Source organism: Antedon mediterranea, chromosome 2, assembly GCF_964355755.1.
Source record: "Antedon mediterranea chromosome 2, ecAntMedi1.1, whole genome shotgun sequence".
Taxonomy (NCBI): Eukaryota; Metazoa; Echinodermata; class Crinoidea; order Comatulida; family Antedonidae; genus Antedon; species Antedon mediterranea.
In genome coordinates this window covers 2,466,671-2,494,541 of record NC_092671.1, presented here as the reverse complement: position 1 = coordinate 2,494,541, position 27,871 = coordinate 2,466,671, and the positions used below count along the sequence as shown (strand labels likewise).

The 27,871-nt window shown below is 32.1% G+C and overlaps 3 protein-coding genes across 11 annotated transcripts in view; 2 read left to right on the top strand and 1 right to left on the bottom strand.

Moving 5' to 3' along the window:
* The window catches only part of LOC140040041 (tensin-3-like), a 118,368-nt gene extending 102,762 nt beyond the window's left edge, over positions 1-15,606 (top strand). For all 9 annotated transcript variants that reach the window (XM_072085679.1, XM_072085677.1, XM_072085680.1 and 6 more), the window contains 9 exons: positions 4,158-5,838; positions 7,085-7,197; positions 10,060-10,137; positions 10,497-10,625; positions 10,931-11,104; positions 12,727-12,795; positions 13,229-13,397; positions 13,765-13,833; positions 13,990-15,606. In XM_072085679.1, the coding sequence (XP_071941780.1) occupies positions 4,158-5,838; positions 7,085-7,197; positions 10,060-10,137; positions 10,497-10,625; positions 10,931-11,104; positions 12,727-12,795; positions 13,229-13,397; positions 13,765-13,833; positions 13,990-14,188 (2,681 nt within the window). In that variant the 3' untranslated portion in view covers positions 14,189-15,606. The remainder of the gene's footprint in view (positions 1-4,157; positions 5,839-7,084; positions 7,198-10,059; positions 10,138-10,496; positions 10,626-10,930; positions 11,105-12,726; positions 12,796-13,228; positions 13,398-13,764; positions 13,834-13,989) is intronic.
* Positions 15,607-18,327: 2,721 nt separating this feature from the next.
* LOC140040040 (beta-1,3-galactosyltransferase 1-like) lies at positions 18,328-22,637 on the bottom strand. The gene is made up of 2 exons (XM_072085676.1): positions 22,495-22,637; positions 18,328-21,962 (listed from the first exon to the last, which is right to left on the bottom strand). The coding sequence occupies exon 2, from the start codon at positions 21,886-21,888 to the stop codon at positions 20,761-20,763; it is 1,128 nt and encodes a 375-aa protein (XP_071941777.1). The 5' UTR covers positions 21,889-21,962; positions 22,495-22,637; the 3' UTR covers positions 18,328-20,760.
* A 1,459-nt stretch (positions 22,638-24,096) lies between these two features.
* Positions 24,097-25,206, top strand: LOC140039499 (gastrin-releasing peptide receptor-like). Its single transcript, XM_072085108.1, has one exon. The coding sequence runs from the start codon at positions 24,176-24,178 to the stop codon at positions 25,202-25,204; it is 1,029 nt and encodes a 342-aa protein (XP_071941209.1). The 5' UTR covers positions 24,097-24,175; the 3' UTR covers positions 25,205-25,206.
* The last annotated feature ends 2,665 nt before the right edge of the window (positions 25,207-27,871 follow it).

The following is a 27,871-nucleotide window of genomic DNA, read 5'->3' as shown; positions in this document are numbered from 1 at the left end:
CTGTGCTGTCGTCGGTAAACAACCCCTCCAAACAAAACGCTTTTGAAATAGTTTTTGAGTAGTTTAGCGGGCAAAGGTTTGTTGTTGTTTGTTCATCATTTTAAAAATTCTATACCTCCTTGTTAGCTCAGTTTATTATATTTGATATTGGACAATCTGTTATAGGATTTAAATTGTCTTAATTTGTGATAAAGTATTTTGTTGTGATGCCATCTTCAATCGTGTTGTTGAAGATGAGCAATTTTGTTTCTTTGATTTTTTATTGTCTATTTTGTATAGTCCACTTACTTTAACAATCTACTGTTTCAATCTAGCATTAATATTAATCGTAGCTATTGCTCAAAATAACAGTACGTATTTATAAGATTATAATTTTCAGTTTGTATATTCTATAGTTTTTTTCAACACACAAAATAAAATAGTTCATTAATTTTTAATATAAAAAAAACTGTACTGTAGTTAAAGAAGGAATATATTTTTGTTTAATATTTAATTTAATAATAATAATAAATAATAATAATAGTATGAATTTGTAACGCGCCAATTCCAGCAGTAAGTGATCAAAGGCGCGGTGTATGAGAGAGCTCAATCTGAAAGAAAAAGATGAGTTTTCAAGGCAGATTTAAAGGCGAGAGTAGACGAACATGATCTAATAGAGGCGGGTAGGTCATTCTATAAGCGAGAGGCAGCAGAAGTGAAGGTGAATTTATAGATAACTTTCAAGTGATAATAACAATTATCTTATTGAGACTCTTTTTAGAACAAGCACAGTTAGAACCCCATCATTCCAACACTCTCGTAAGGGGATACCCCTATTATTGGAACACCTCTATTAATGGGATACCCCTATTATTGGAACACCTCTATTAAGGGGATACCCCTATTATTGGAACACCTCTATTAAGGGTACACTTTTCTGTGAAATGGTAGGGAAATATACCGTATGTGTTTTAACACTATGGGCAACCATATTCAGGAAACACCCTCAACTTTTCCGTGAACCAAACAGAAGCCAAATTATATTTTAACATTACAATTCTATTCAGGGGTTTAATACTGTAATAGAAAAAAATACAAAACTAAGTTTTCATTTCTTTGTTATCTCTGCCGTAATCACGGTATTATTTAACTTTAATTATTGTAAAAAGAAGAAAGACACCGAATAGATACGGTAGTCAATTTAGGAAGTGTTTGTTAAAGGTAAAATAACAATTGTGGTATTATTTTCCTGTGTTGGTAGTAATGACGCAAGAAATGGGCTATGAACTTCCCACTTTATTCAATAAAATCCCAGACATAGACTTGTACAAATTTAATTTCTTCCTTTTTGTCAAGTAAATTTGTTTTTAAACAAATAGAATGAAAATGAATTGTTAATTTTGATTAGGAAAATAATATTAGTTTAATGAGATCTTTATTATTATTACAATATCTCAGACAACTTTGTTTTATTTTTATACTTTTTTATATTCTTATTCCTATTACTCAATGTTTTTATCGGTCTTAATATGTCTAAATTTTGTTTATTTATTATCCACTTATTTCCATTTAATAACTTAACAGACAGCATACGAATACAGGGAATTATTTTAACTGTTATTTTTACTGTAATAGATTTACTTTGGTTTTTGTATGAAATATAAAACAGGAAGATTAATAGAGAATTTGTTGAAATAGTATCTTTATTGTGAAACTGAGTGTTTATGTAAAGTATGATTTTTATGAGAACTTTACGTAAATGTTTTCAGTGGAAAAGAGATACCTGATTATTACCTAATAAATGCTTCTTAAATTTCACTAAAATCTGAACGTGATCTACTATTTAAACGATTAATGTATATAATTTAGTTTATTTTTCTGTGAACTTCATCCAATTAGAGGCATTAACCTCACAAGAGCTTACATATCTGTATAATCTATTCGGTAAGTGGACTTTTGTTGGCAAAATGCCAAGGTTTACCCTTACATTATAATCAGTGTTTACTAAATTAGTTCAGTTTCTGTTCAGCCAACGCAAAGAGCAGTTGATGTTTTAGACAATCTACTAAATCAGTAAGTTCTGTTCTGCTAGTTTATAGCTTAGGTTAATTTATGTTCAAAAGGTAAGTATTTATAATTTACGCAAAGCAGAATTTCAGTAAACCATGCAAACCCTATTTACTCAATGGTTTAGAAAGTTGGTTCATAGTTTTAGTGCTGATTTTTACAACCTAATGAAATCATAGTGTAGTATATTTAATACTAAGCTATACCTACATACTGTAATTTTTAAGTTAAATCATAAGTTTTATGTTTTAAGAAGTACATTAAGTACAAGATTGTTACCTCAAACTCAGTTTGTTGGTGATAATTTCATTCCTCCTCAAGTGTGTCCTTGTCTTTAATTTGTTTGCAAAGTTTTCCTAGTAGGCCTAACCTTTTTCATTGAATCGTTTCAGGTCAAATATGTTTCAAATTTGTATCCTTAAGCAAAGCTTTTAAACATACATTCTTTCATTTAATTTAACATGTTAACACTTGTTAATGTTTGTTCCATTTGTTTACTCTTGAGATTAACAAAATCAATTACTAACTAGATTTAATTCGTCACTATGACGAATTATAGGTTATATGCATTGATTTTAATAAAGATAATTGATTTTTAAAAGATATTTTGATTCATTGATTTTCTCAGATTCTTTAATTATTTATAATATATGATAGGACCTTGCTAACGCGAATACAATAGCCGGTATCACAATCCGATCAAAGATCCCTCTGCGTATAATGTCATAAACCACATTTGCTGTTACATAATAATAAAGACATAAGTTATTTTTTATCTAGATTTCATTATAAATCATGTGTATAATATATACACAAGAAATAAATTTGAACAAACAATACGGATAATAAAAAAAAACTCTTATTTCGTTTCCCAAGGTGAGACTCGATCTCGGTACCTTGAGTGCCATAGACACGAGCACACACCACCGAGCCATACACAACTGTCTAAAAATTGTAGAAAAATTCCTCCGTGTATTTACTATGCAGTAACCACTTTGGTGCAGATAGATTATTACATACCGCAATGAATTATAATTTTTTACTATGATGACATCTCTAAAAATGTACAAAAATGATGCACTGTCAAACTATATACTTTTAACTTTAATATATGAACTTTTGGAGGAAGAAAGTTAATGTTAAGTTTGTTATTTTGGCCTAAGAAAATGTCATAATTTGTTTGATTGTCGAAATGATTTTTTTTTAATTTAATATGCAATTAATTATGGCTTAATCAACTTTTGTTCCCTTAGTTTAATAATAAATCATACATAAGATACATACACTTCAAGAAAATGAAATAAAAAATATGTGTTCCCGAGCATTCTGACGATCTATATTAATTTTAAAATTTAGCATATTTTCACCATTTTGTTAACTTACACGTGCGTAGCCTGTCACTTTTGACGTGCTCGTATAAGGCAATTACGCGTTGAAAAGTGAATAAAATATGATGATATTATTAAAGAAAGGTTGTACAACCGAAATCGGACAAAAAGAGTGCGCATTAACGTATAACGCGCAGTGCACGTGCAAAAATCTGCGCACTCATGGCAATTTTTTAAACGCTTAAAATTGCCTGAAACGTACTCTAATTTCATCGAAAATAAATTTTGACAATTTTGAACATTTTAAGCGCGCGTACGCAAGCGTTATATGCGCTACGCACGTAATTGTATTGCCATATGATGAAATATGACCTGAAATTTATGAGTACCAAATTTTGTTTAATTGTGATTCATGCTTGTGAAGATATGATTACAAACGTGATTTCGTAAAATCGCGCGTAGACCGCGTAATTTTTGATTACGCATCGTGAAAATATAACCACATCGATTCCTGGCCATAAGGAATATACTCTGAAAAATTGACTTAGATAGATGAAACTGATATCAAGATAATTCACGGACAAAATACTGCTAAGGAAAGAATAAATAAATAAATAAAGATTTTGACAGAATCAAGAGGTTATATGCATGATAATGCATATAACCTAATAAGTTTATCACCTTGAACCTATAGAGGGCAGTATTTGTATAAGGTTGTTCAAGAAATACGAAAAAATTTTTATTTTTAAAGTTAATTTTCATTCATATTTTTTCTATTTTCAGATAAAGATCATAATCAGCACCAACACTACTCACCACAAAATTATAGTCAGCAACAGAGAACACCTTCTTATCCACAACACGGAACACAGAAACAAGTGACGCCGCAACATATTACAACAACACAGACAACAGTTCTACAAAGGACAACACAATCTCCAGCACCGGAACAACACAGTTCAACCCTACCACATGGTACAACGGATCAAGGTACACCGAACCACAGCTCGTTGCATATAAGAATACCACAACACGGAACATCGTACATGGGAACACCCCCACAAGGAGGAACACCCCAACAACAAACACAGTACACAGGATCACCGCAACACGGAACTCCATTAGTTGGAACACCGCAACACGGAACTCCATTAGTTGGAACACCGCAACACGGAACTCCGTTAGTTGGAACACCGCAACAAGGAACTCCATTAGTTGGAACACTGCAACACGGAACTCCATTAGTTGGAACACAGCAACAAGGAACTCCATTAGTTGGAACACCGCAACACGGAACTCCATTAGTTGGAACACCGCAACACGGAACTCCATTAGTTGGAACACCGCAACAAGGAACTCCATTAGTTGGAACACCGCAACAAGTTTCTCCACAACAGGGTACTTTGCGACACAGTACTCCTCAACAGTATAACACTCCACAGCAATATACACCACAAGGGAACTCTGCATTTATTTCTCCAGTAAAGCAACATCAAGAACAAGCCACGCCAAACCAATATATAATTCATCATCAGCAACACAGTTCACCGCATCAGTTCACACCTCAACAAAATAGACCAGAGCTATATATACAAGAAAGAGACATACAGAAATCAACACCGCAACATTTTACTCCTAAACAGTATTCTCCAAAAATAACTGAACAAAAGCCAGACATGAGTCCTGTTAAGATGTATGGCCCAAGTTCATACCCTGTAGCTCAGCAGCAAGTACTACACACACGTATGTCACCTACTGTCCAAAAACAACATTCTCCTGAACAAAAATCTGTTCATTTTGATATTGATGATTTTTATGAAACGACAAACTTGATAACGAACAACCAAACAAATAGTCCGCAAATTAGCCCAGGACAAGAGAAGGTTGTGCGGTTTGCCGACGGTAATCCAAAACAAGATGAGAATCGAAATGAACGAAATATGAAGGATATGGCGTTTGTTGAAGCAGACAGAAAAATAATTCCAACCAATCAACATCTAGTTGAAGTGCAGGTGCATCATTCTCCACCAATGAGAGACCAGCCTTCACCAATGAGGGATCAGTCTTCACCAATGGCAGATCTATTGGTAGATGAGCCTTCACCACCACAAACTAAAGTAACCGAGATGCCTCATTCCTTGCCATTTGGTGTAGAATGCACAAAACCCTATCCTCAATACACTTTATACAATGGAGGTTTAAATACTACAAACAACGGACAAATCTCACCAGCTAGCTCTCAAGATGTCTCTCCAACAGCACCGTTCGCTTCTGTTGAAATGCCTCCTAAGAACTATTACCCAACATTCAGTGACAGGTTGAAGTCTAAAGCGTCGCATAGGAATGCTCATCATGATAAGTTGCCAGAAAGTGAGCGGCCTAGAAGTGTTCAGGGAGAGGCCGAGATGAGTGGTTACAGGACAGTTTATGATAATAGAGGAAAATTACAAAAACAACCTGGAAGGTAAGTGAAGAGACACAATTTGTTTCTAATCTATTCAATTGATCCTTATGATAATTATTACATAGACAAGGAGTATGTGTGGTGCAGTGTGCTTGACATTGGAATGTTAAATGATAAATGTTTTATCGACAACCAAACATTCTGTTAATCTACTCAAAATAATTGTATGTGCAACTATGTGAATGGTTTTCGAAATTATGTAAATAAATATTCCATATTGATTGAGTCAGTCTTTTACTTTTTAGGAAATGTCACATATTACCAATTTAAAAATGATCCAAATTCAACTTAATACGCTAGTTTGTAAATCTTAAATTAATACATAAAATTCTTTAGAAAGTGGAAAGTTGTTTTCTCAGAATGTATCCAAAGGCATTTCTGTTTTGTATTTTATTCTATAATCTATTATTCCAATAATCTGATTTAGTTGAATCAAATGCAACTCCTAATCTCACTAATCTGCTTGTAGAGCAAAGCTTTAACGTACAATTAATTTGCTATTACAAATTGATACATATTGCTGATATGCAGTTTTAATTGTTTACGCATTCCTTTATTGCACTTGAGAAATACTTGAGATTTAATCACTAGAGTCATACATACTTGAGGGTGCCAGAATGCAAACGAGTTTGCAGTCTTTATTGTATGTTAATAATATTATATTCACGAGAGTGGATTAGTTGAAATTGTTTAAAATACTAGAGAAATTGAGTGTAAAAATGCTAAAATGATAAAAGTTTATCATTTTAAAACAACATTTTCTAAAATGGGTCATTTTCGTTGAAATAGACAGTTTTGTTTACAGTATTAATTATATGGTTTGTTATATTATTAAACAAGATTTTAAAGTGACAAATATTGTAATATAAGTTTTTCCTTGATTTGTGTAGTCAATTAAAACGACAAAGAACAACACACAACACAGTTCAATTAAAATGTAGTTGTGACCTAGTGATTATGAACACAATTTAATATCCAAGATCTTATTGACAGAACTCACCTTTTGAGGTAATTCAATTAATTTAAAGCACTTAAAGCTTTTGACGTTTTGTGTTTTCCTCTTGGTGAGTGTAAGGGGTGTTACTATCATTATCTCCAGCCATTGAGTCAGCTTCCTGATTGCTGTCTATATCAACAAAAAAAGAAAGTATAAATCACAACAACTTTACGATTTCATTCAGTCTAGAGTGATACTTACTGAAACAACTTTTGACAATAAAATGGTTTTTATTTTTTATGACAACAGCCCAGGCTCTGTGCGAAGTGCATCGTCGGTGGGTGAGTCGGGAAGGACAACGCCCTCTAACTTTTACCTGAATGAGCAGCCATCATTGTCTTCAAGTCAGACTTCTCTAGCAGGTAACTTTACTTTTTGTTTGAAAAATGTAATTAAATGGCATTTCATTCTCTAAAAAATTGGGATTTTAGGATTACAATAGACCTACTATAAAATGGGACATCTTCAAAGCCAAGCCCAAGTGTTATCTTAATGAGGATGTCCTCTTAAAGATGTATTGTCCCCCTGAAATTCTTAACAAAATTTTTCTTGAATATTCTTTTTTAATGTAACGCACTTTGACCAAAAATTTGATTGAAAAAAAATGTATTTACCTGAAAAAAATGTAATATAAAGCAAAAAATGGTCAAATTGGCTGCCAGTCAATAAATTTTTGGTTGAATTTAACCATTTATTTTGTCATTTTATAAGTGAAAACATTATTTTTTTTCGTTTTTTTTTCCTATGGAAGTGATTAACTTTATTAAAACAAAACAAAATAACATATTCAAATTCTGATTTAATTAATCTTCATTTTTCATGTTTTTTTCAATACATTTTTAATTGTGGTTTTGATGTCTGATGAATAGGAGTGGTTCTACTAACTTGGTATACCATCTAGTGAACTGAAAATATAATATTATTTTTTTAAAAATAAATAAAAATACAGATATTCATATTTCGAAGGACAGTGTAAAAGTGACATGATATATTTTTTTCTAATTTTTCCAAGAACTGATCAACTTGTTTTGATCCATTCGGATTTGTTAATAACCTATTAAACCATATTGGACCTTAGAGATCGTTATCATGCTATGGTTTCATGTTATTTTAATTATGAATTGCTCTATTCATAGATACAACTGGTTTTGCAAGAAATTTGATATTTTTGTTTGTATCAAATGTAACACATTAAAGGTTAAATATTCAATAAAGTCACTTTTAATGGAATTTGTGGTTTTTTAATTTCGAGGTAATAATAATAATTAGGAAATAATAATTATAAATTGTTTATCTTTGTTTACACTTTTTAATGTCCTAGACTATTCTGATTAAAGTTGAACAAATCTATTTAAGTAGAACCCCATCAGAACGTGTCCATTTAATAGGTGTGCACCCTGAATGGAAGTTAAAATAGTGTTAAAACATTATCCCCTGAATAGGGATGTCTCACAGGAAGGCTATAAATTTATTTGTAATAATTATTAAATCATTCCACAGCAATCCACAGACATTCAAGAGATACTTAAATTAAAGCTTTTCATGGTGAGAAGGTCCTCTAGATTTGCAATCAAAATTTCTTATCAATTACACCCCTATGGGCTCATAAAGCCAAGTTCATCTTTTTTTGTCAATCTTGTAACCTTCGCTCCCTGTAGGTCAGTCATATTCAATTGCGCTTAATAAATCATTAATTTTCTTCATATAAATTCTAACGTTGTCCCTGTAAATATCGCTGATAACACATAACATTTTATTAATAGGTGAATGTATGTATACTGGGTTTGATGATACAATAGTAATTTAATGCATTAAAAAGTTCAATCAATTTAAATTGTTTGTTTTATCTTTATACTGGGTGACCTCTTCAGTCAAAGACTGATCTCCCAGAGGGCCCAGTTGGTGATCAGTGGCTGTGATGTACTAATACACCGGGGTAACCCCCTACTCGTCTCGAAAGATGTACTAGGTTCTTTAAAGTGCACACGAGCAAGTTGTGTACACTGGACCTACGGTTTATAGTCCTTATCCGAGAAGACTCGTTCTACCACCAGAACCATGGAGTGAGTGAGCCTCGAACCCCTGCCGATGTTATGGCTACGTGATTACGGTTCCACTGTCTAAACCGCTCGGCCACTCACTCACTCAAAATAGTATGTTTGCTTTGAATGTATTATCTGAAACTGGTTTATAACATAAATATTTAACAATCATATTTGAAACATACCATACCATGAAGCTACCCATTGCTAGGGTGCCTTTAGGGTGGAGAACAGAAAAAATAAATATAACTCAATAATTTTTGTTGTTTGAAAGGTTAAATGTAAGATGGTATGTCATGTATTTGGTATCCTGGTAAAATGACATTCTCAACATGTCATTTAGAATGATTCGTTGAATGTTATACAGGATAATAAATTAGATAATTTGATGTCATTTTTCAAAATGATGACGATACATTAAAAACGATAGGTGGTAAATTTAAATACAGGTGCTATATAAATGTTACATTCATACCCCGGTGATAAACTTCTTCTGTTTAGTTTATTGATCAGCATGTTAAGGACACTGTCTTTGACAGATAGACATCAAAACTAATTTTGAAATTATGTTTCTAGGCCAAGAATTTAAGAGTTGGGATGGGTTGATTAGAGCATTGAATGCAGCCTCTACTGATAGATTTCAACTGTTTAGCTGCCCCTTGAACTATGCCTACATGTTGTTGATGAATTAGTCACATGTTTAAGATAGTTTAACTTAATCTGTGCAGGATTTGTGGGTAATTACCTCACATCCGTGTTATGAAAAATTAGTGGCATGCAAAAGCCATCCTAGTGTTAAATGGAATATTAGTATGTTCTTGACTGCGCGTAACAGATATATAAATGTATACTGTATATTTTATTCATAGTACTTTATTACACAAGATCCAATTAAATGATTAAAACATACATTTTACATATAATAACCTTTGGGATACCTATTCTGTAAAAACTTTCCTTTGAAATGAACGAAGGGTAACACACAAGGCCATCCCCTTTTATGTGGACACTTTCCCATGAAATTAACGAGAGGCAATATATGTGTTTGGTCAACACCTATTCAAGGGACACCTCTACTAAGGGAACATATTTTTCGTTTGCAATGAAAATCTTCTTATATTTTATATTACCATTTTAAACAGAATGATACTAATTTCTGTATATTTCAATTCCCTTATTTAGAACCAGGAGTTGAAAATGTTCGATTTGTAAAGGATTTGTCATCTTGGTGGTACAAACCAAACATTACAAGAGATGACGGTGAGTATGATAACAGGCATCACATGTGATACACATGTGATACTGTATTATGAAATTTTCCTGTGATACAGTACTATATTCTAGTATTTGGCGATACAGAGAATCAGGTAGATTAATTAATAAATAATAAAAAAAAAATGGAAAAGAAAACAAATCTGTGAGAGCTTTTTATTTGGAATCACTAAGAGGAAACAGAAAACAGAAATGCTTATATAATTTCCTAGATGACAGATTGTATTAATTAATTTTCATATAATGATCATTTTCCAAAAACAGTGGCTTACTGATTAATGCGTTATCATATTAACAACGTTTACCTACTGCGTCACTAATAACTTAATAACCTTTTCTAATTACAGCGATAGCCATGTTGAAGGACAAACAGCCAGGTACGTTTGTGGTACGTGATAGTAACTCGTTCCCTGGTGCCTTTGGCTTAGCAGTTAAAGTTGCAACACCACCTCCCAATGCTCCGCAGCAGAAGAAAGGTGAGTGACACAATTTCGACAAACTAATTTTTTCGCAAATATAGTGAAACCGATTTTAAGTTTAATTTAAATGTCAGTTAAGTTCAGTTGAAGTTCAACGAATGTACGAAATAATATATATATAACTACTGTATATGACCAATTATAGTCCCATGGGATCTGGGTACAAAATTTGGTGACAAATAAGCGGGTAGATTTTACACGAGCATGGGATTATGCTTGACCATATATGGTAATAATTTTTTATTTTAGATTATTGTAACACTTTGAATGCTTTTTTAATTTTGAAAATTTGTTTTCGTTAGTTGGTGATCCAGTATGTGAACTTGTACGGCACTTCCTCATTGAACCTAACTCACGAGGCGTCAAACTTAAAGGTTGCCAGAATGAACCCGTATTTGGCAGTCTTTCAGCGCTTGTCTACCAACATATAATGAAGCAATTGGCATTACCATGCAAACTTGTCTTGCCAGAATCAGGTAAGATGATTAGTTCTCTAGTCTAAAGCTCTGTCCACACTATCAAACTATGTGACAAAAACATGAGATGTGCCCATATATAGACATGATGATGATGTCATATCACTACCGTATTTAAGCATATTATCACTACCATATATGGGCACATCACATTTTTTGACACATAAAGTTTAATAGTATAGAGAAACTTTATGTGACAAAAAATTGTGATGTGCCCATATATGGCCATGATGATGTCATATCACTACCATATTTGGGCGCATCACATTTTTATCAAACTAGTGTAGACAGAACTTAAATGACCAAAATGTGAAAACCCCCAAGTTTAGTCATGGGATTTAAACCTAGGACAGTAGCTATTGACAGCTGGTATTGGTGCAGGATTTGAACCTATACTCTGGAGTTTGTAGGCCAGGTTGTTAAGTAACAAGCTACAGCATCATGTTCATTTATTTCTCTACTTATTAGTTTTTCTAAGTGGACTGATTGATACTTAATTTTAAAAACTAAGCAGACAGTAAGGTTAGAAATCTTAGTTGGAATCTTCAGACATGTTAAAAGTACTGTGTATCTTTCTTAGCATATGTTAGTGTTTCTCTTCAGGGATCACATGTTCAATACATTTTATGTCAAGTATCCGTCATAGTTGTCCCATTGACCTTTTCGTCTCAGATTGACCTCTATACAATCTGCTGCATTAAACTTTTACTTACTTCCATAAATAAATAATTAATTAATTGGTATTTAAAGATGTATTGTCCCTTTGACTAATTCCCAAAAATTTTTTTTTTAATATTTCGAAAAAAAGTGGGTCGTTTTGAAGTATCATAATAGTTATTAACTTTCACTAAAAATTAGTCGAAAAGAAAATAATTTAACTGAAATACAGACATTTTTTTGTTCAAAAAATAACTTTGACTTCCAGTCAAAATTTTCGATCAAAACATATCTCATAATGCAACGCGCTTGTTTGGCTGCTCTGTATGCATAATCATAAAAGTTCCTTGCGATCTGTGTGAAAACACCTTCTCAAACCGTGACGAGTTGTAAACAATCCTAATTAGCATCATGCATAATGCATACTCATGGTTTGAAATCTTTGTTTACTTTCGCTCGCGACGATTTTCCAGCAAAATGTAATCAAATTAATTTACCGGTTAATTACGTAAACTTGTAGTTTTTGGCTCGAATTTTCGACTTAAAGTGAATAACTTTAATATTACTTTGATATGGCCAATTTAAATATAGAATATTTGACCTTCATTTTTGTGTTTCAAGGGACAATACATCTTTAAGATATATTAGACAAATTATGTACCTGAAAAAACGTAAAGCAAAAATTAGTCAAATTGTCAGACAATCAGTTTTTGGTTAAATTTAACTGTTTAATTATTATTTTTATAAATAGTTATTTGTGTTCTCTTATTTATTTATTTATTTGGAACTGAATAACTTTTATTATTACTTGTTTTATTACTTTATTTACATTGGCCTATTCAAAGTCGGATTATATTCTTTAAGTTTTACTAATCATATTTGTTCACACGTGATTAGTTTATGAATTAATATTAACAATTATTTGAATAGCATTATTTTATAAATATATAATTACTTTTAAATAGATCCAGCAAATGTTGCAGGATCCACAAACGATGCTAACTCACGTGCTAACTTGTTGGCCAAAGGTGCAGGTATGTAAGGTTGATTCTATAGACAGACAGGATATTATTCTGAATAACACCACATACCCCCTCACTTATGCTCCGATCGAAATCTCATCAAAATAGACCCGTCAAATAAACCATTTTATGTAACACCTAAAAAAATTCCTGTCATTTAATTAGACGATTGTGGGTCACATGGCATGGATTTTATTATATTATTTATTATTCATTTATTCATTATTCATTATTCATTATATTCATTATTCATTATATTCATTATATTCATTTATTCATTATATTCATTATATTCATTATTCATTATATTCATTATATTCATTTATTCATTATATTCATTATATTCATTATTCATTTATTCATTTATTTATTTATTCATTATATTCATTTATTCATTATTCATTTATTAATAATAATAATTATTTGTATAATATTATAATTTCAGCTTGCAATGTTTTATATCTGCATTCATTTGACATGGAGTCATTGACAGGATCAAGCGCGGTGTCAGAAGCATCAAAGCGATTAATGGAATTGCAAACTAAACCGCCCTCTGTCATCGTACATTTTAAAGTATCGTCAAAGGGAATTACCGTCACAGATAATAATAGAAAGTGAGTTTTTACAATTTAAAAACAAATTATATATATATATATATATATATTCATTATATTCAGAGAGAGGTACTCCTCATGAAAAAGTCTGTCGGGCAGTAAAAGTTATAACTAGCGTCTTTGACTATTTGTATTCTGCTCTGCTTTGCTCTGATTTAATCTAACAACCTATTATATTAGTAGTATATATGTATGAAGCAGAAGGTATCTTGTTCGAGTCTTGTTTGAGGTAGCTTTTTATCATTCTCACAGATTTCTGTATCAGTATCATATCAGTATATCACTGGGCAGTTTACAGTTTACAATGCCTGTGAATTGATATATATTTAAAAGTACTTATATTTTATTTCTTAAATTTCTTTAACAGATTGTTTTTTAGACGTCATTATCCGGTAGAATCTGTTCTTTTCTGTGGCTCAGATTCAGGCAGTAGAAGGTGGGTTTCATTGTAAATAGACAAATTCTCGCATTTTTGGCATAAATTATTAAAACAGTTATTTTAATGACAAGAGACGTTATACAATTTTGCCCCAGTCTGACATCGTTGAATATAATAATGAATTTAATTTTCTTTATATTTTTACTCTTGCAGATGGCTTAGAGACGAGAATAGTAAAGAAGCTGATGCACGTATATTTGGCTTCGTCAGTCGCAAACCTGGTAGTTTAACGGATAACGTTTGTCATTTATTTGCCGAGTATGAAAAGGAACAGCCAGCCTCAGCTATTGTCAGTTTTGTAACAAAGGTTCTGATTGGTCAGGCCAATAACACTTCCATCAAATCGCCTTGATTTGCTAAATTATAAAACTGTGCTATGTATTATTCATTACGTAATCGTATTATATAACATGTTTATTCATAGTGTATATGAATTATTCATAAGATATATGTATTATTAGAAAGATTATTCATAGTGTATATGAATTATTCAAAAGATATATGTATTATTAACATGTTTATTCATAGTGTATATGAATTATTCATAAGATATATGTATTATCAGAAAGATTATTCATAGTGTATATGAATTATTCATACTAAATATGTAATATCAGATTATCATCATGAATATTCATAAAGTAAATAAATTATTCATAAGTTATATGAATTATATGCGAAAGAATATTTGCAATGAAGATATTACAGGGCCGTTGAAATAATGCAATTTTCCGACAACACCTAGTGTATGTCATAGGAAATTATGAGAGGAACATATGTTTACCTCAAAAAAGTTTTTTTTTATAATTCTTTCAAAGGATTTGGGAAAAGATCGTAACAAAGAAATATATAGGGAGTTTAAAAAAACATAATGCGGGGTAACATGAAGAATGTTAGGTCATGGTTACATTTTCATTTGAGGTATTTTTTTGGTAATTACGTTGTGGTGGAATGAATTACCTCTAATGTTATACTGTTTTATGTTAAATAATATAATAATCCTAATTACTTATAATACATTATTCATGTTAAAAACATGAACAGTGTATTTGCTCCTATCGATATTACGTATGCTGATTTACCGTACTTATTATGAAATTATTAGACACTTCGGTTCTCCTAAAATCAGATCAGTGATTGGTAATAGATAGTAATATTTTTCAGAAGCCTTAATTTCCAAAGATTTTTTTAGTCACAGTTATTAAACTGTGTAATTTTTGATGTTATAACTTAAAAAAATATATAAAATGTGCTATAATTAAAAAAAAAATTATTACATCATTGATAAAAACCTTGCTTGTTATCATATTGGTTAAATTGAAACAAGAAGATCAAAATGATCTTATTTTAATTATTAGACTAGACTGTATTAAATATGTATTTACTTAGGCACAGTAGTATTGTTTAATATTTAGATTTTTAACTAATTTATAATTAATTTTTAATTGTATAATACATTTGTTGATAGTTTCTTGCGTTTTTTTGCTTCTAAAATTAAACGAATTGTGTTTATGTAGCTAAACAATATTATGAAAAATATACATATATACATATATAAAAAATGTTGTGTAATTTAATTGTAAATGTAGTCGCAGAAAAAACATAGGTGTTCCCCTTGAGTTTCCATAGCAACATAAAATGGATGACATAAGTATCCTTGTGTAACAGTTGTTTTTACACAATACCTACCTACCCACAGTGCCTATTAAAATTTTTATAAATTATTCTCGTAATTCTAATATTTTAATCCATAAAAGGTTTTCTTTTAGACGTTTGCCTGTTCGTTTTTTATTAATAGAAATAAAAAAGTAAAAAGTAATATTGAAAATTGACAAAGTAGGAAAAATGTAATAATATCCAAATAACTATTTCAAATTTATGTCTTTATCTTCAGAAATTTAACATATTTATATGTACCAAATATTTTGAGATATATTATATAATTAACCAGCATTAATAAAAATTATATTATTAGAACAATAATAGAACAGAAATACTTGCAAAATGCAAAGAAGAACAGAGGGCATACTATTTACGATTTCGGCCCATATTGAAGATATTGATGACTCAAAATTGTAATAAGCCTTTGTGATGTCATCAATATATCAATATTCCCGACCAATCAAAAGGCATGGTTTGCAACGAGGATAATTTGAAAGTTGTGAATGTTATATCATGAAAACATTTTTGTTTCATCATTTTATTTCATCATTTTATTTCATCATCACTCTACAGAGACCATACGTCACCATAAACATGTTTGCAAACATACGGCCTAGTAATAAAATAGTTGATTCGTCTTTTATAAATTATCAATCAAGCATTAGCAACAACAATTAAAATGTCTCTGGTTCAATACTACAAAAAGAATAATATTATTTGATTTTAAAAGTTATCAATTATAATTACGATTAATTTCTCTATAATGTATAATGTACGTCTCTCCATTAATAATAACACATTATAGTTGTTTTCCTGTTATTAAATTTAATATGTGTTATATTGTAAATCAATTGCTGATGCAAAGAGTTGATTCAAGGGTGCTTTTTCGTAATTTATTGTAAATAAAAAACTGTTTGTTCATAAAAAAATTGTGTTTTTTGTTTCCCACTTGTATTCCTTAACTAAATATGGTATTAAAATAAAATATGTATTGAGGTAATATGCGCAGACCACCTTGTGATTCTACACATGTCATATGTCAAACAAGACCATATACATGGCTGTAGTCACATGCTCAAATTTGGGTTAGTGTTTAACGACTGTCCGACCAACCGACCGACATAGTGAGCTGTTGGGAGTCACCTTGCACGCAACTAAAAATAAAGGAAATTTGACCAAAATAACAAAAATTATTATGCAATAATACAGGGATTTTTTTTAAATGGCCAAAATATAGACTTTTCAAAATTATTATGCAATAATAATGCCATATATGCACATATATCGTCATATTATAGAGTCATAGTAACCAGTTATGTTAAAAAATGAAAGGGTAAAATTCATTTTTCGAAAATTTCCCTGTACTATACCTGTCATGAAAGAATGACTCAACTGACACATTTTTTCAAAAATCACTTTTTTAGCTTTTTGGGCTATTCAAAATTTTAACTAGAAATATGAAATTTTAAAATCAAAATACCACTCAATTGCAAGTGTGTGTTACTATTGTCACCAAAGACTAACTCAACTACAAATATATAATAATATATATAATAATACCAGATTTATATAGCGCCCTTTTCATGAGTAATCATGCTCAAAGGCGCTTTACAAGCTTTTACCCCAGTATTTTTTGGGATCAAACACGTATGGAAACATACTCCCATAATGCAGCCGGTAACCAGCGCAGTTGTGTCTAGATCTAACTGGGTACCCATTTATACACCTGGGTGGAGAGAGGTAACGTAAGTAAAGTATCTTGCCTACGGATACAAGCAATGCGGCGAGAGTTGGATTCGAACCTAGGTCTGACGATCGGTAGTCCAACGTCCAACACACTGCGCCACACGCGCCATGAAAGACTCACTCAAATGACATATTAACACCTATTATCATAGGAAACCATTTCAAGTGCACAACAATGGTGTTAATTGCACAGCAAGCTGTGTAATGTTGTTGTTTAACTTGTTTAGTTATTATTAGAGTATTAATTTTATTTCTTGAATATTTAGAATTAAATACCCCGGAGAGAGATTATGTGAACACCGTAATATTATTATTGAATATTCTCCCTCTTAAATTAATACTTAAAACTAAATGGTTATTCGACTCTGCGCATGTTTATTATGCAATAGTAACCATTTACGTCAAAAAATAAAAGGGTCGAAAATCGGTCATTTTTCGAAAATTTCCCTGTACTATAGTACAGGAATTTTTTTTTAATGGCCAATTTTCGACCTTTTTATTTTTCGATAAAACTAGTTACTATAGCACAATTGACATGCGCAGAACCCATTATTCGCCTCTGCGCATGTTTATTATGCTAATCAAAATAATATTATCTCCACACGTGAAGAGCTAAAACAAGAACACGTTTTGTTGATTATCTCAAAACTTTGCTTTATGCAGTTGAGTCCTTCTTTCATGACGGGGCAGTATAGTACAGGGATTTTTTCAAAAATGGCCAAAATATTGACTTTTTTTAATTCAATTTTTATGCAATAATATTGCCATATATGCACATATATTGCTTTATCATCATCTTAAAGAGTCATAGTAACCAGTTATGTCAAAAAATAAAAGGGTCGAAATTTGGTACAGGGCTTTCTTAAAAAGTAACCAAAATATCTACTTTTAAAAATTAAATTGTTATGCAATAATATTGACATATATGCATATATATTGCGTTAACCAGTTATTAAAAAAAAAATATGGGTAGAATCTTGGCCATTTAAAAAGAAATAAAAATCTTCATCCTGTACACATTCAAATTTACCTGTGTATAATAATAATACGGTAATAAACAAACTATTTTAAAGGTTATATGCATTTATTAAATGTATTACTATATATTATAAAGCACAATATTTGTTACTTTATATGTTAATGCAAATAATCTGTAGTAGCCTATTGTGCTACAAATGAATCATGATAGTAGTACAATACCCACATTTCTCTGTTTTCCGATATTAACTCTTTTACCAACTGGCAGGCCTACTACCTGTATTTTGGCAGCATCTCTATCCATAATTTTAAGTAGGTATACTACTTTAGAGTACCAATGTGGTGAACTTTGTTCTGGTCATTAGACCGAAAACCTGTTTGTCCTTCCTAATAAATGTTATAAAAATAATTTAGTGACAATACATAGATAAAATATTAAGTAGATTTAACAATCAAAACAAATGTTTTACAAACATTATAGTTAAAATCTGTAAAATTATAGCATTAACTTCTGAACTATATTTTGCATTGTAATACATCATCCTATACCATCCAGCTCACCTAATGCTACTAATATCACTGTGTCCTTTACTGTACATAGCACATATTCATTTCAGCACATTCTTTTATAATACTGTATATACTTAAAAAACACATTCTTTGCCAACAATGTCTTGCAAATATCAATTTAAAAAATAAACTAACATAACATGTGCGTCGATTAATTAAGCATTATAAATATTAAAGTAGAAATCGGTGGGAAATTTAAGGTTTATTGTCAAATATTAGTTTGTCCCAGTGGATAGAAATTATTCATTTACCATGGCACCAAAACAGTGAAGAAAATATGTGCAATTTACATAATTTGAGTTGAATACATAAATTTCTTTACAAATTGCACAATTAATCAGAAGCGAATATTTTAAATAACTTTAATCAAACGCATTAAAGACAGATTGTAAAATTTAAAATGATATAAAAATATTTGCATGAACATATAATAAAAAATAATATTGATTAATTCAACCCTGTTTGCATAAGATTTTCCTGAATGGTAAAGGTACCCTTAAGCTCTGTCTACACTATCAAACTAGTTTGTTATGTGCCCACAAGTATGGTAGTGATATCATCATGTCCATTTGGTCACATACAGTTTGATAGTGTAGACAGAGCTTTATTGCGTTAGATGTTTAAAAAATGTAAATTTATTATAATTAAAAAGAAAAATGTATCCATCTATACATTAGTACAGAATCACCCTGTATAAGACATACCCATAACATTTATGTAACAAAAACATATGTAATCAACCACTCCCTTCCTGAATACAGGAAACTATCCTAAAAGCAGGAATTATAAGTCAAAAATTGTAAAATGCATTTAAAAAACAATAATAAACATTTATAAAGCTCTGTTTATTAATTACTGGGCTTAAAAAACAAAAAGAACAAAAAGAATGAAACAGGTTGAGAAGTGACTTGAATGCTTAAGAGGTTTACACTGATATGGAGTGGAAGCTGGTTCCAAACTAATGGTGCTTGTGTTTTTTTTTTGTCACAATTTTTGCCCACTTATCTACAGGATCGAATCTCATTTCATGACAGGGTCTCACTTTGACACAGATGCTCTTGTCTTATCCATTTCAGAAACATCTTAAAAAAAATTCTGAGCATCTGTGTCAGAGCGAGACCTTGTCATGAAATCATACTAAATCATGCAGATAAGTTGATGCAGATACAGAAATTGATTGGAAACTAGGGCCTGTTCGTAGGGGTTGAAAATACCAGCTTATTCCCGATTTCCGTTCACGTGATCCAATTAACTTTTGCCTCAGGCTACAAAAAATTCGAGGCAAAATGTTCACCAAATTTGCAGGTTATTTCAGCGATAATCCAATTATACTCGGCCTTCGAGGATAATAAATCTCCGATAGAGGCAATGTGTCAAATTTTGACAACGTTCGCTGCCTAGGCCCGTCATTTCTCCTACGAAGCTCTTCCATACACGCTTCGAGAGCGATCGTCAGCTGGTGCTGTCCTTGTTGGTGTAGACCGCTTAGTAGGCCTAGCTGGTCGGTGGTGTTTCCGTCGTGTAACATTGGGCTCAAATTCTTCGTCAATGAGTAAAATAATGGTCGTCAGGAGAAGGCATATTTCGGCAGGATTATCGGCGTTAAGAGGCATAAGGTTTGTCGCAAGGATAAGCAGTGTAAAAGGTAGCAAGTAATTGTTATTGTAAAGAAAGATCGCGAGTAAAAAATATACAACACGCGAAACCAGCGTGCGAAAATGGGGTCGTAGGTTGTAAAGACAACTGACCTTATACCGTAATTTCCGGTTTGTGATTCGTCGATTAAGCATTTAAGCGGTTAAATATTTCAAGTACGAACAACGCTCAATTTATAACCCGAGGCATGGGTGAAATTAAGCGCTTATTTTAACCACCGTACGAACACGACCCTAGAGTGGATATTTGATATTTAAACTTTCTGAAAACTTGGACATCAGAGTTTGAGAAGAAATAAGTGTATAAGCAAAATCAAAAGAACCAGCCGTTAAAAAGACAATAATATCGCGATAGCCTTGCCATGTCGTTGTTCAACTTCTTCCACAAATCATACATTTTATTGATCTTGACGTTATGTACAGAGACGAGCTTCGTGTAATGGCAATAAGTGTAAGAAACATAATACAACTTAAAACCTCTGTGGTTACGCGGCACAATTCCAAGTTTCTCCCAACACAACGCTGAGAAAATATCTTCTAAATGAAGGTAGCGCAAACGTTGCGACATTACATACGTATCTAAAACAACATCGTTTGACATGATGTAACAAGTGCCCGACGCAAATGGCGGGTAATCGTTGTACGGGTATAGTTCATACGACATATACCACTTACTTTTTTCATTTCTGATTGGACTACCACTGATCACATGGCCCATTACAAAGCGTTTTGTATTCTCTGGTAGTTTTGCAAGGTATTTCACCGTGTAATTTAAATTGATAAACATGTCATCGTCGGTTTTCATAACATACTTTGCGCTTGAACAATACATACTCGTCCATTTAAATCCCATGATAGATTTCAACGTCAAATTCATGTAGGCGTCGTTAAAATCACCGAGGATGATGTCACCGTATTTCTCTGACTCGGCCATTACCGGATCCATGATAGACGGACCTCCTCCGACTTTTACACCTAACATGAACAGCGTTATAATCTTCTTCCCCTCGATTGATTCAACGCTTGCCCAAGTTTTCCGAACCACTTTCCGTTGCTGAATGTTCCTTCTGCTAGACGTAACCAATACAAGCAAAAAAATACCTGATGATTTGTTGACGATATCATCATTTTGGCATTTGTCCTTCGGATTTAATAGCAAATTAAATTGTGGAAAAATCGGATAATCATTGCTTTTATTTGGAAATAAGTTAAACCGGTCAAATGTTAACACATTTGAGGTTTCAGAAATGTTGGTGACTAGGACAGGCTTATATATTTTTAAATTTGAATGAAATGATGACAATTTTTTTCCACGTAAAATGTCACTAATAGACTTAGCGTTGTCGATCGGATGGATAACATGTGTCAATAACAATACGACCAAGTTGAACGCAGCCAATCCGTAAAATGTGTAAAGTTTACAATTCCGACTGCACCTCATCCTGACAATAATTATTTGCTATTTTTTGCCTGTAACATTCCTATTTTATTTATTCAACTTCCACCTTGATACATCTGAAAATAAAATGTTATGAATTTTTATGAATTCATTAATATTAAAACATTTTCATTTTATAGTTCCATGCAGTAGGCTAGCCCTCTGAGCCTGCTAGGGCCTAGGCCTAGTATAGATTCTGCGTAGTTTGTGCCTACCTAGGCCTAGCCCTGAGCCTGCTAGAGCCTATAGATTCTGCGTAGTTTGTGCCTACCTAGGCCTAGCCCTGAGCCTGCTAGAGCCTATAGATTCTGCGTAGTTTGTGCCTACCTAGGCCTAGCCCTGAGCCTGCTAGAGCCTATAGATTCTGCGTAGTTTGTGCCTACCTAGGCCTATAAAGCTTGACTCTTCACTTCTTATAACCCGTATTATTATATTATATGATTTCGATCCAAGTCGGCCCTAAACCGTCTCGGCCAAAGTCAAGTCGGCCCCCAAGTCAAGTCGGCCCCAAGTCAAGTAGGCCGGAACTTATAAACGTCGTAGGCTAGGCCTAGCTAGGCCTAGGCCCTAGCCTAATCATTTGGTAACTAGGCTATCCTATATACTTACTATTTAAATTTGCTATATTATGCCGGGTTTGTATGTATGTTCTAGTCTACAAACAGCACGTCACCACTTATGTCTGTGGAAACCTAGGCCTACGCAAAGAACCAGTTCTTTTTGGCCTAGGCAGTCGGCTACGCTGGTCATATTTTGCGACGATCGCTAAAAAATGATCAAGAATAATAATCTTTTTGATAATATAGGCTCATGTATGAAGCGCTAGCATCGTCAAAAAATGAAACGTCGGATTCTAATCCCTCCTTCCTACACAAACTTTGTTTATTATATTTATAAAGCATAATAACTGAGCTGAATATAATAATATATAATATAATAAAATAAAAATACCTAAACCAAACAAAGAGCGCAGCCTAAATTACCCAGAGAGGTGCTATTATGATCTTTTAAATTGCCACAAACTTTTTTGAAAGATAGAGGGCGATAAACTGATATTTAAAAATATCAATATATCGCCCCCTATACTTAAAATAAAGTTAATTTTAGTACTTTGCTCATTCCTGGTGAAAGGATTGTAATAGTTCCATGACTCTGTGATTGGTGGTAATTATTACATTACGACAACAGTTAAAGATACATTGTCCGCAAATAACAAGTAAAAGGAAGATCCATAAATAATATTTTGAATAGGCCATTTTTTAGTCTCAATCAAGTTATTCACCTCCGTAAAAAAAAATGAACACAAATAATGGTTTCACTTATATATAACATCTTGGCTATTTTTTTGCTTTAAATTACAATTTTTCCAGGGGCAATATAATTAACAACTTAAGAAGTTATTATTATCGTACGTCGTCCATGTTTTTAATTACGCATTGTAAATTGCTGAGTAAATTTAACTATGCTTGATTATGCTTTCATTTGAATTGTGACGAATTAAATTTCCGTAAACTTACATTGAAGCAAAATTGCTTTGTTTATTATTACTTTATCTATAATTTAAAAAATTCATAATTTAAAAAAAATCATCTTAAATTCAATTTATTTATAATTTTAAAGGAAAGTCAGTAATTAAGTTCGCTTTTGACAATCCCTTTGAAGTTGAATAAATACAATTATAAATCGGTGATTATACAAAACAGTGATGAGTATTCATTACCAAAATTGCAGTTTAAATAACAATATTATTGTTAGTTAAGGCCAATTTACACAGACGAGCGGTAACGGTAAGCGGAAAACCACGTAGCTTGTCCCCCCCCCCCCCCACAAAGAATCTATACGTATCTATATATGAGAAGAGGAAACCGCCTGTGCCCTCCGCATTGCCTCACAATGGTAATAATGAATAACATAAGCTTCTATTTGTATTACCGTTTACCGCTCGTCTGTATAAATAGGTCATTAATCCCCAATTCAATCAACTGCAACAGTACCAACTAAATCCATCGATCCGCCGCAGATGTACATTAATATGATTAGTATGTCATTATATTTACTAAGGATTAATGGTATCATCACTACATTATCAAGTAGTTTTCTGATGATCATTTTATGAATCGACTTTCACAACAAGAAGCATGAGTTGAACACATTTGTTTTGCTTGAATTCATTTACACGAACGACGGAGATTGGTTAATATGTATTTTAAATTCTCTTACCAGACAATTGTACAGTAGTAAGTTGTCGCGACGACGGCCGGACAGGTTTATACTAATCGGTACCAACAGTATGAACAAGACAATACTACTTACGACCGAGAGAGTAGGCCTATCGACGGCGGTGGCGACGACGACGGAGATTTCAACCTGGGTACTTGTTTTCGAAGTAATTCTCGGGATTATGGGAACTTTTGGAAATTTAATAATATGTATTGTAATAATTTATGTGAAGACAATGCATTCTTTGACTAATTATTTGATTCTCAGTCTGGCAGTCGCTGATCTTTTATCATCTATCCTTCTAATAATAAACGTTTTTCCGGTTGATGGTCTCGACTTGGAAATTCCGAATTCAGTTATTTTAGCAGAAATATTTTGTAGGACTTATAACAATCTATTCTTTTTCTGGATCTGTTTGACAGCCTCGGTGTTTAACTTGGTTTGTGTGACGATGGAGCGATTTTTTGCCCTCGTTTATCCGCTTTTCTACGAACGCTATTTCACTCTGAAAAAAGTTTGGATTATGGTGGTAGCAACCTGGATCGTGGCTTTTGTTCAAGAAATTGCTGCTCCGTTTGTGAGTGCGTATGACCCAGAAACCAATCAATGCGTTTACGGATTTAAAAACACGGTCTCACAGCGAATAAACGGTCTCACAATATTCCTAATATCATACTTGATCCCAGTTATTGTTATGATAATCGCTTATTACAAAATATGCCGAACACTGAAGATAGATGCGGAAACATCAAGTCAACAGGCGTCAACACAAGTGCTATCACTACTAAGCGCCCGTAAACGCGTCATATCTGTGTTAATCATGGTATTGGGAGCATTCTGCGTCTTGTGGACACCAAATCAACTTGTTTATTTGTTCCAAAATTTCGACATATTTTTATTTTCTGTTTCTTCGATGGAATACAGACTGTTCAGACTAATGGCGTTGAGTAATTCGGTTGTAAATTCGTTCATATATGGTTTTAAGTATAAGAAGTTTCGTAAATCTGTCAGAATCGTATTTGGGAGACTTTGCTTAAATGATGTCAATTCTGATGAAACAAAATTAACGGTTATAACTTCACAACTTTCACAAAGGTAAATAACAATAACAAATGTATAGATTTTTCGCACTTGGATGCAATTAAACAAAAAAAAGTTTGGATGATTCATGCGTCGTGATTGGTCAAAAACTCATCCTTGCGCATGTGCTGCTGCATGCAAGTATGAACCATACCACCAAAAAGTACTGTACCGGTATTTATTATATGTTCTATTTAGTAGAATAATTATTATCTGTATTATCTGAATCTCTCACGAGTGTTTATTCATTCATTCATCTTTTTATTTCGGAATATCATGGTGACATAATATTATATCCATAGCAAAAGAGAGAACAAAAAATCTTAATCTAACAGCTCATAGAACAAAAACAAAAATATGTAAATATATAAAGTCAATGCAACAAGGCATTCCATTGTATGTGCATTCTTGACACATGGCGATTAATGGCCATGATCAAAGAAACTAAAAACAGATTTATGGTAGTATTTGTGTTATGTATGCCATAATTGTATTAAATTGTATATTGTAGGTACGCGCGAAATATACGTAGTTTGGTTCGAAACGTGTATGTATATTACCGTATAAAAAGTTGTTTGAAAAAAATGTGCATTTTTAGTATGTTAGTTGTATAACTTACATGTACAGGTAATGTATCTATACGTGAAATTAAAGGTAAATTCTACAAATATTCGATCTAATCTTTTTTTTTTGATTTTCGAACTTGAAGCGACCGGTTTCCCTGATGAAGTATTCAATATTAACAATTTGTTTAGGGACATCCTAAACGTTTGGTTCCCACTAGGACAATGACGACAAACGACAATTCGGATGGTACATCGCATGTGAATCCAGGTTTAGAGAGGACACTATCTTGTGAAACGAACTAGAGGCACTTCTTTGGGTCCCGAGGAAGTGTCCCAATTTTCAGTATTATTGCAATCAATATAGTCTAGACGACTGTGTTTCGACTTAATATCAGTAAAAAGATAAATATGTTGGCACATATGGCGTTTCATACGTCATATGCTAAAATTCAATTGAAACGCCGACTGTTGGACTAACATAAAAAAGACAAACTTAACAGAGACTGTTACAACAAAAACGATAGGTCTTCTATGCACGATATACTTTATTATGACTGCTCTTTTTCATGGCGGTACTTAACGTATATATAAACTATGTGTGGAAGTGGAACAAATAATTTAATCCACTTTTATCACACAAACAAATAAAAAATAGAATGTTTGATCCTGTTTTAGCAAATGTTTTTGGACAAACATCTATTACATCAAGCATCTAACTACCAAAATACAACACACTTTACAAAATGTGTAATGTTTACACCCTCGGTGATGACGTCATTTACAGTTGTGATATGATTGACTGGCTGGTAAATATTTAAATAAAGATTAAAAATATTAGTAAAACAATTTTTTTTCCTCAAAATAATGTATAACTAGGGAGTGTAAACTCCTTGGTATAACCATGATACTAAAAACAGTGCATTTCTATTCTAATCAATAATTATTTAAATCAATAAAATATAAAATACCAGCTATAACATCTAAACCATTTCAGTTTAAAAAAGTTATAATTTATCAACAAAATTGACCAATAAATAATTGTTTAAACAAAAAGTGGTTTAGCATAAAGCATAACATTATATTCAAGTACCAACTGTAACATCTAAATCATTTCAGTTTAAACAAGTTATAATTTATCAACAAAATTGAGCAATAAATAATTGTTTAAAGAAAAAGTGGTTTAGCATAAAGCATTATGTTTAATACCACTACAAACAATAACAATAATTAATATCTAATAAAAGCCAGCTTATTGATTATTGTATTGTGATGGCAGAATTTAAGTGCCTAAATACACACTGTAAACATGGAGGTATAAAAAAAGGAGATTCAACTAGCTTGCCTCCTTTGATGTATTCATTGATTTTTTATACCTCCATGCTGTAAATAACATCATACACACATCTGCCATATTATGGGTATATTTCTAAAATAATATTAATATATCACTATAGTTTTCTAATACAATCATAATATTACTCTAATAGTACAATACATTTTTATATTAATTTTCTAACTACATATCAATAAAGCAACATTTCCTATGTCCTCTGTAGGTCATTTCTGAGAGTTGAAGTTTTTTACAGAGAAACATTATTCCAAATTCAAGACAAAATTTACATACAATCTATTGAAGTTGAGTCTCGCATTAGTGGCTATTAACAGCGTTTTGTAGATGCAAATCTGAATTTTTAATTTAAACTGTGACTAGTTAATCCCAACACTTCAAACATTTCAATTAAGAAAATTAGTAGTGTGAATCTTTTTAAAAATATCAGAAAAACAGCCGATTCTCGGTACTATCTAAATTTGTCCAGTATCGATTCTGTATACGACGTTAGATGTGAAACACGTGTGATGCCTGCATCATAGACCCATAACCTTCCATGATACAGGCATCTACTGTGAAACATATGTGATGCCTGCATCATAGACCAATAAACTCATAACCTTCCATGATACAGTCATAGCTGTGAAACACATGTGATGCCTACATCATAGACCAATAAACTCATAACCTTCCATGATACAGTCATAACTGTGGAACACATGTGATGCCTGCATCATAGACCCATAACCTTCCATGATACAGTCATAACTGTGAAACACATGTGATGCCT

Coding starts and splice junctions, on each gene's coding strand:
- LOC140040040 (XM_072085676.1), bottom strand. CDS start 21,888: ATGAGGTGCAGTCGGAATTGTAAACTTTACACATTTTACGGATTGGCT.
- LOC140039499 (XM_072085108.1), top strand. CDS start 24,176: ATGAACAAGACAATACTACTTACGACCGAGAGAGTAGGCCTATCGACG.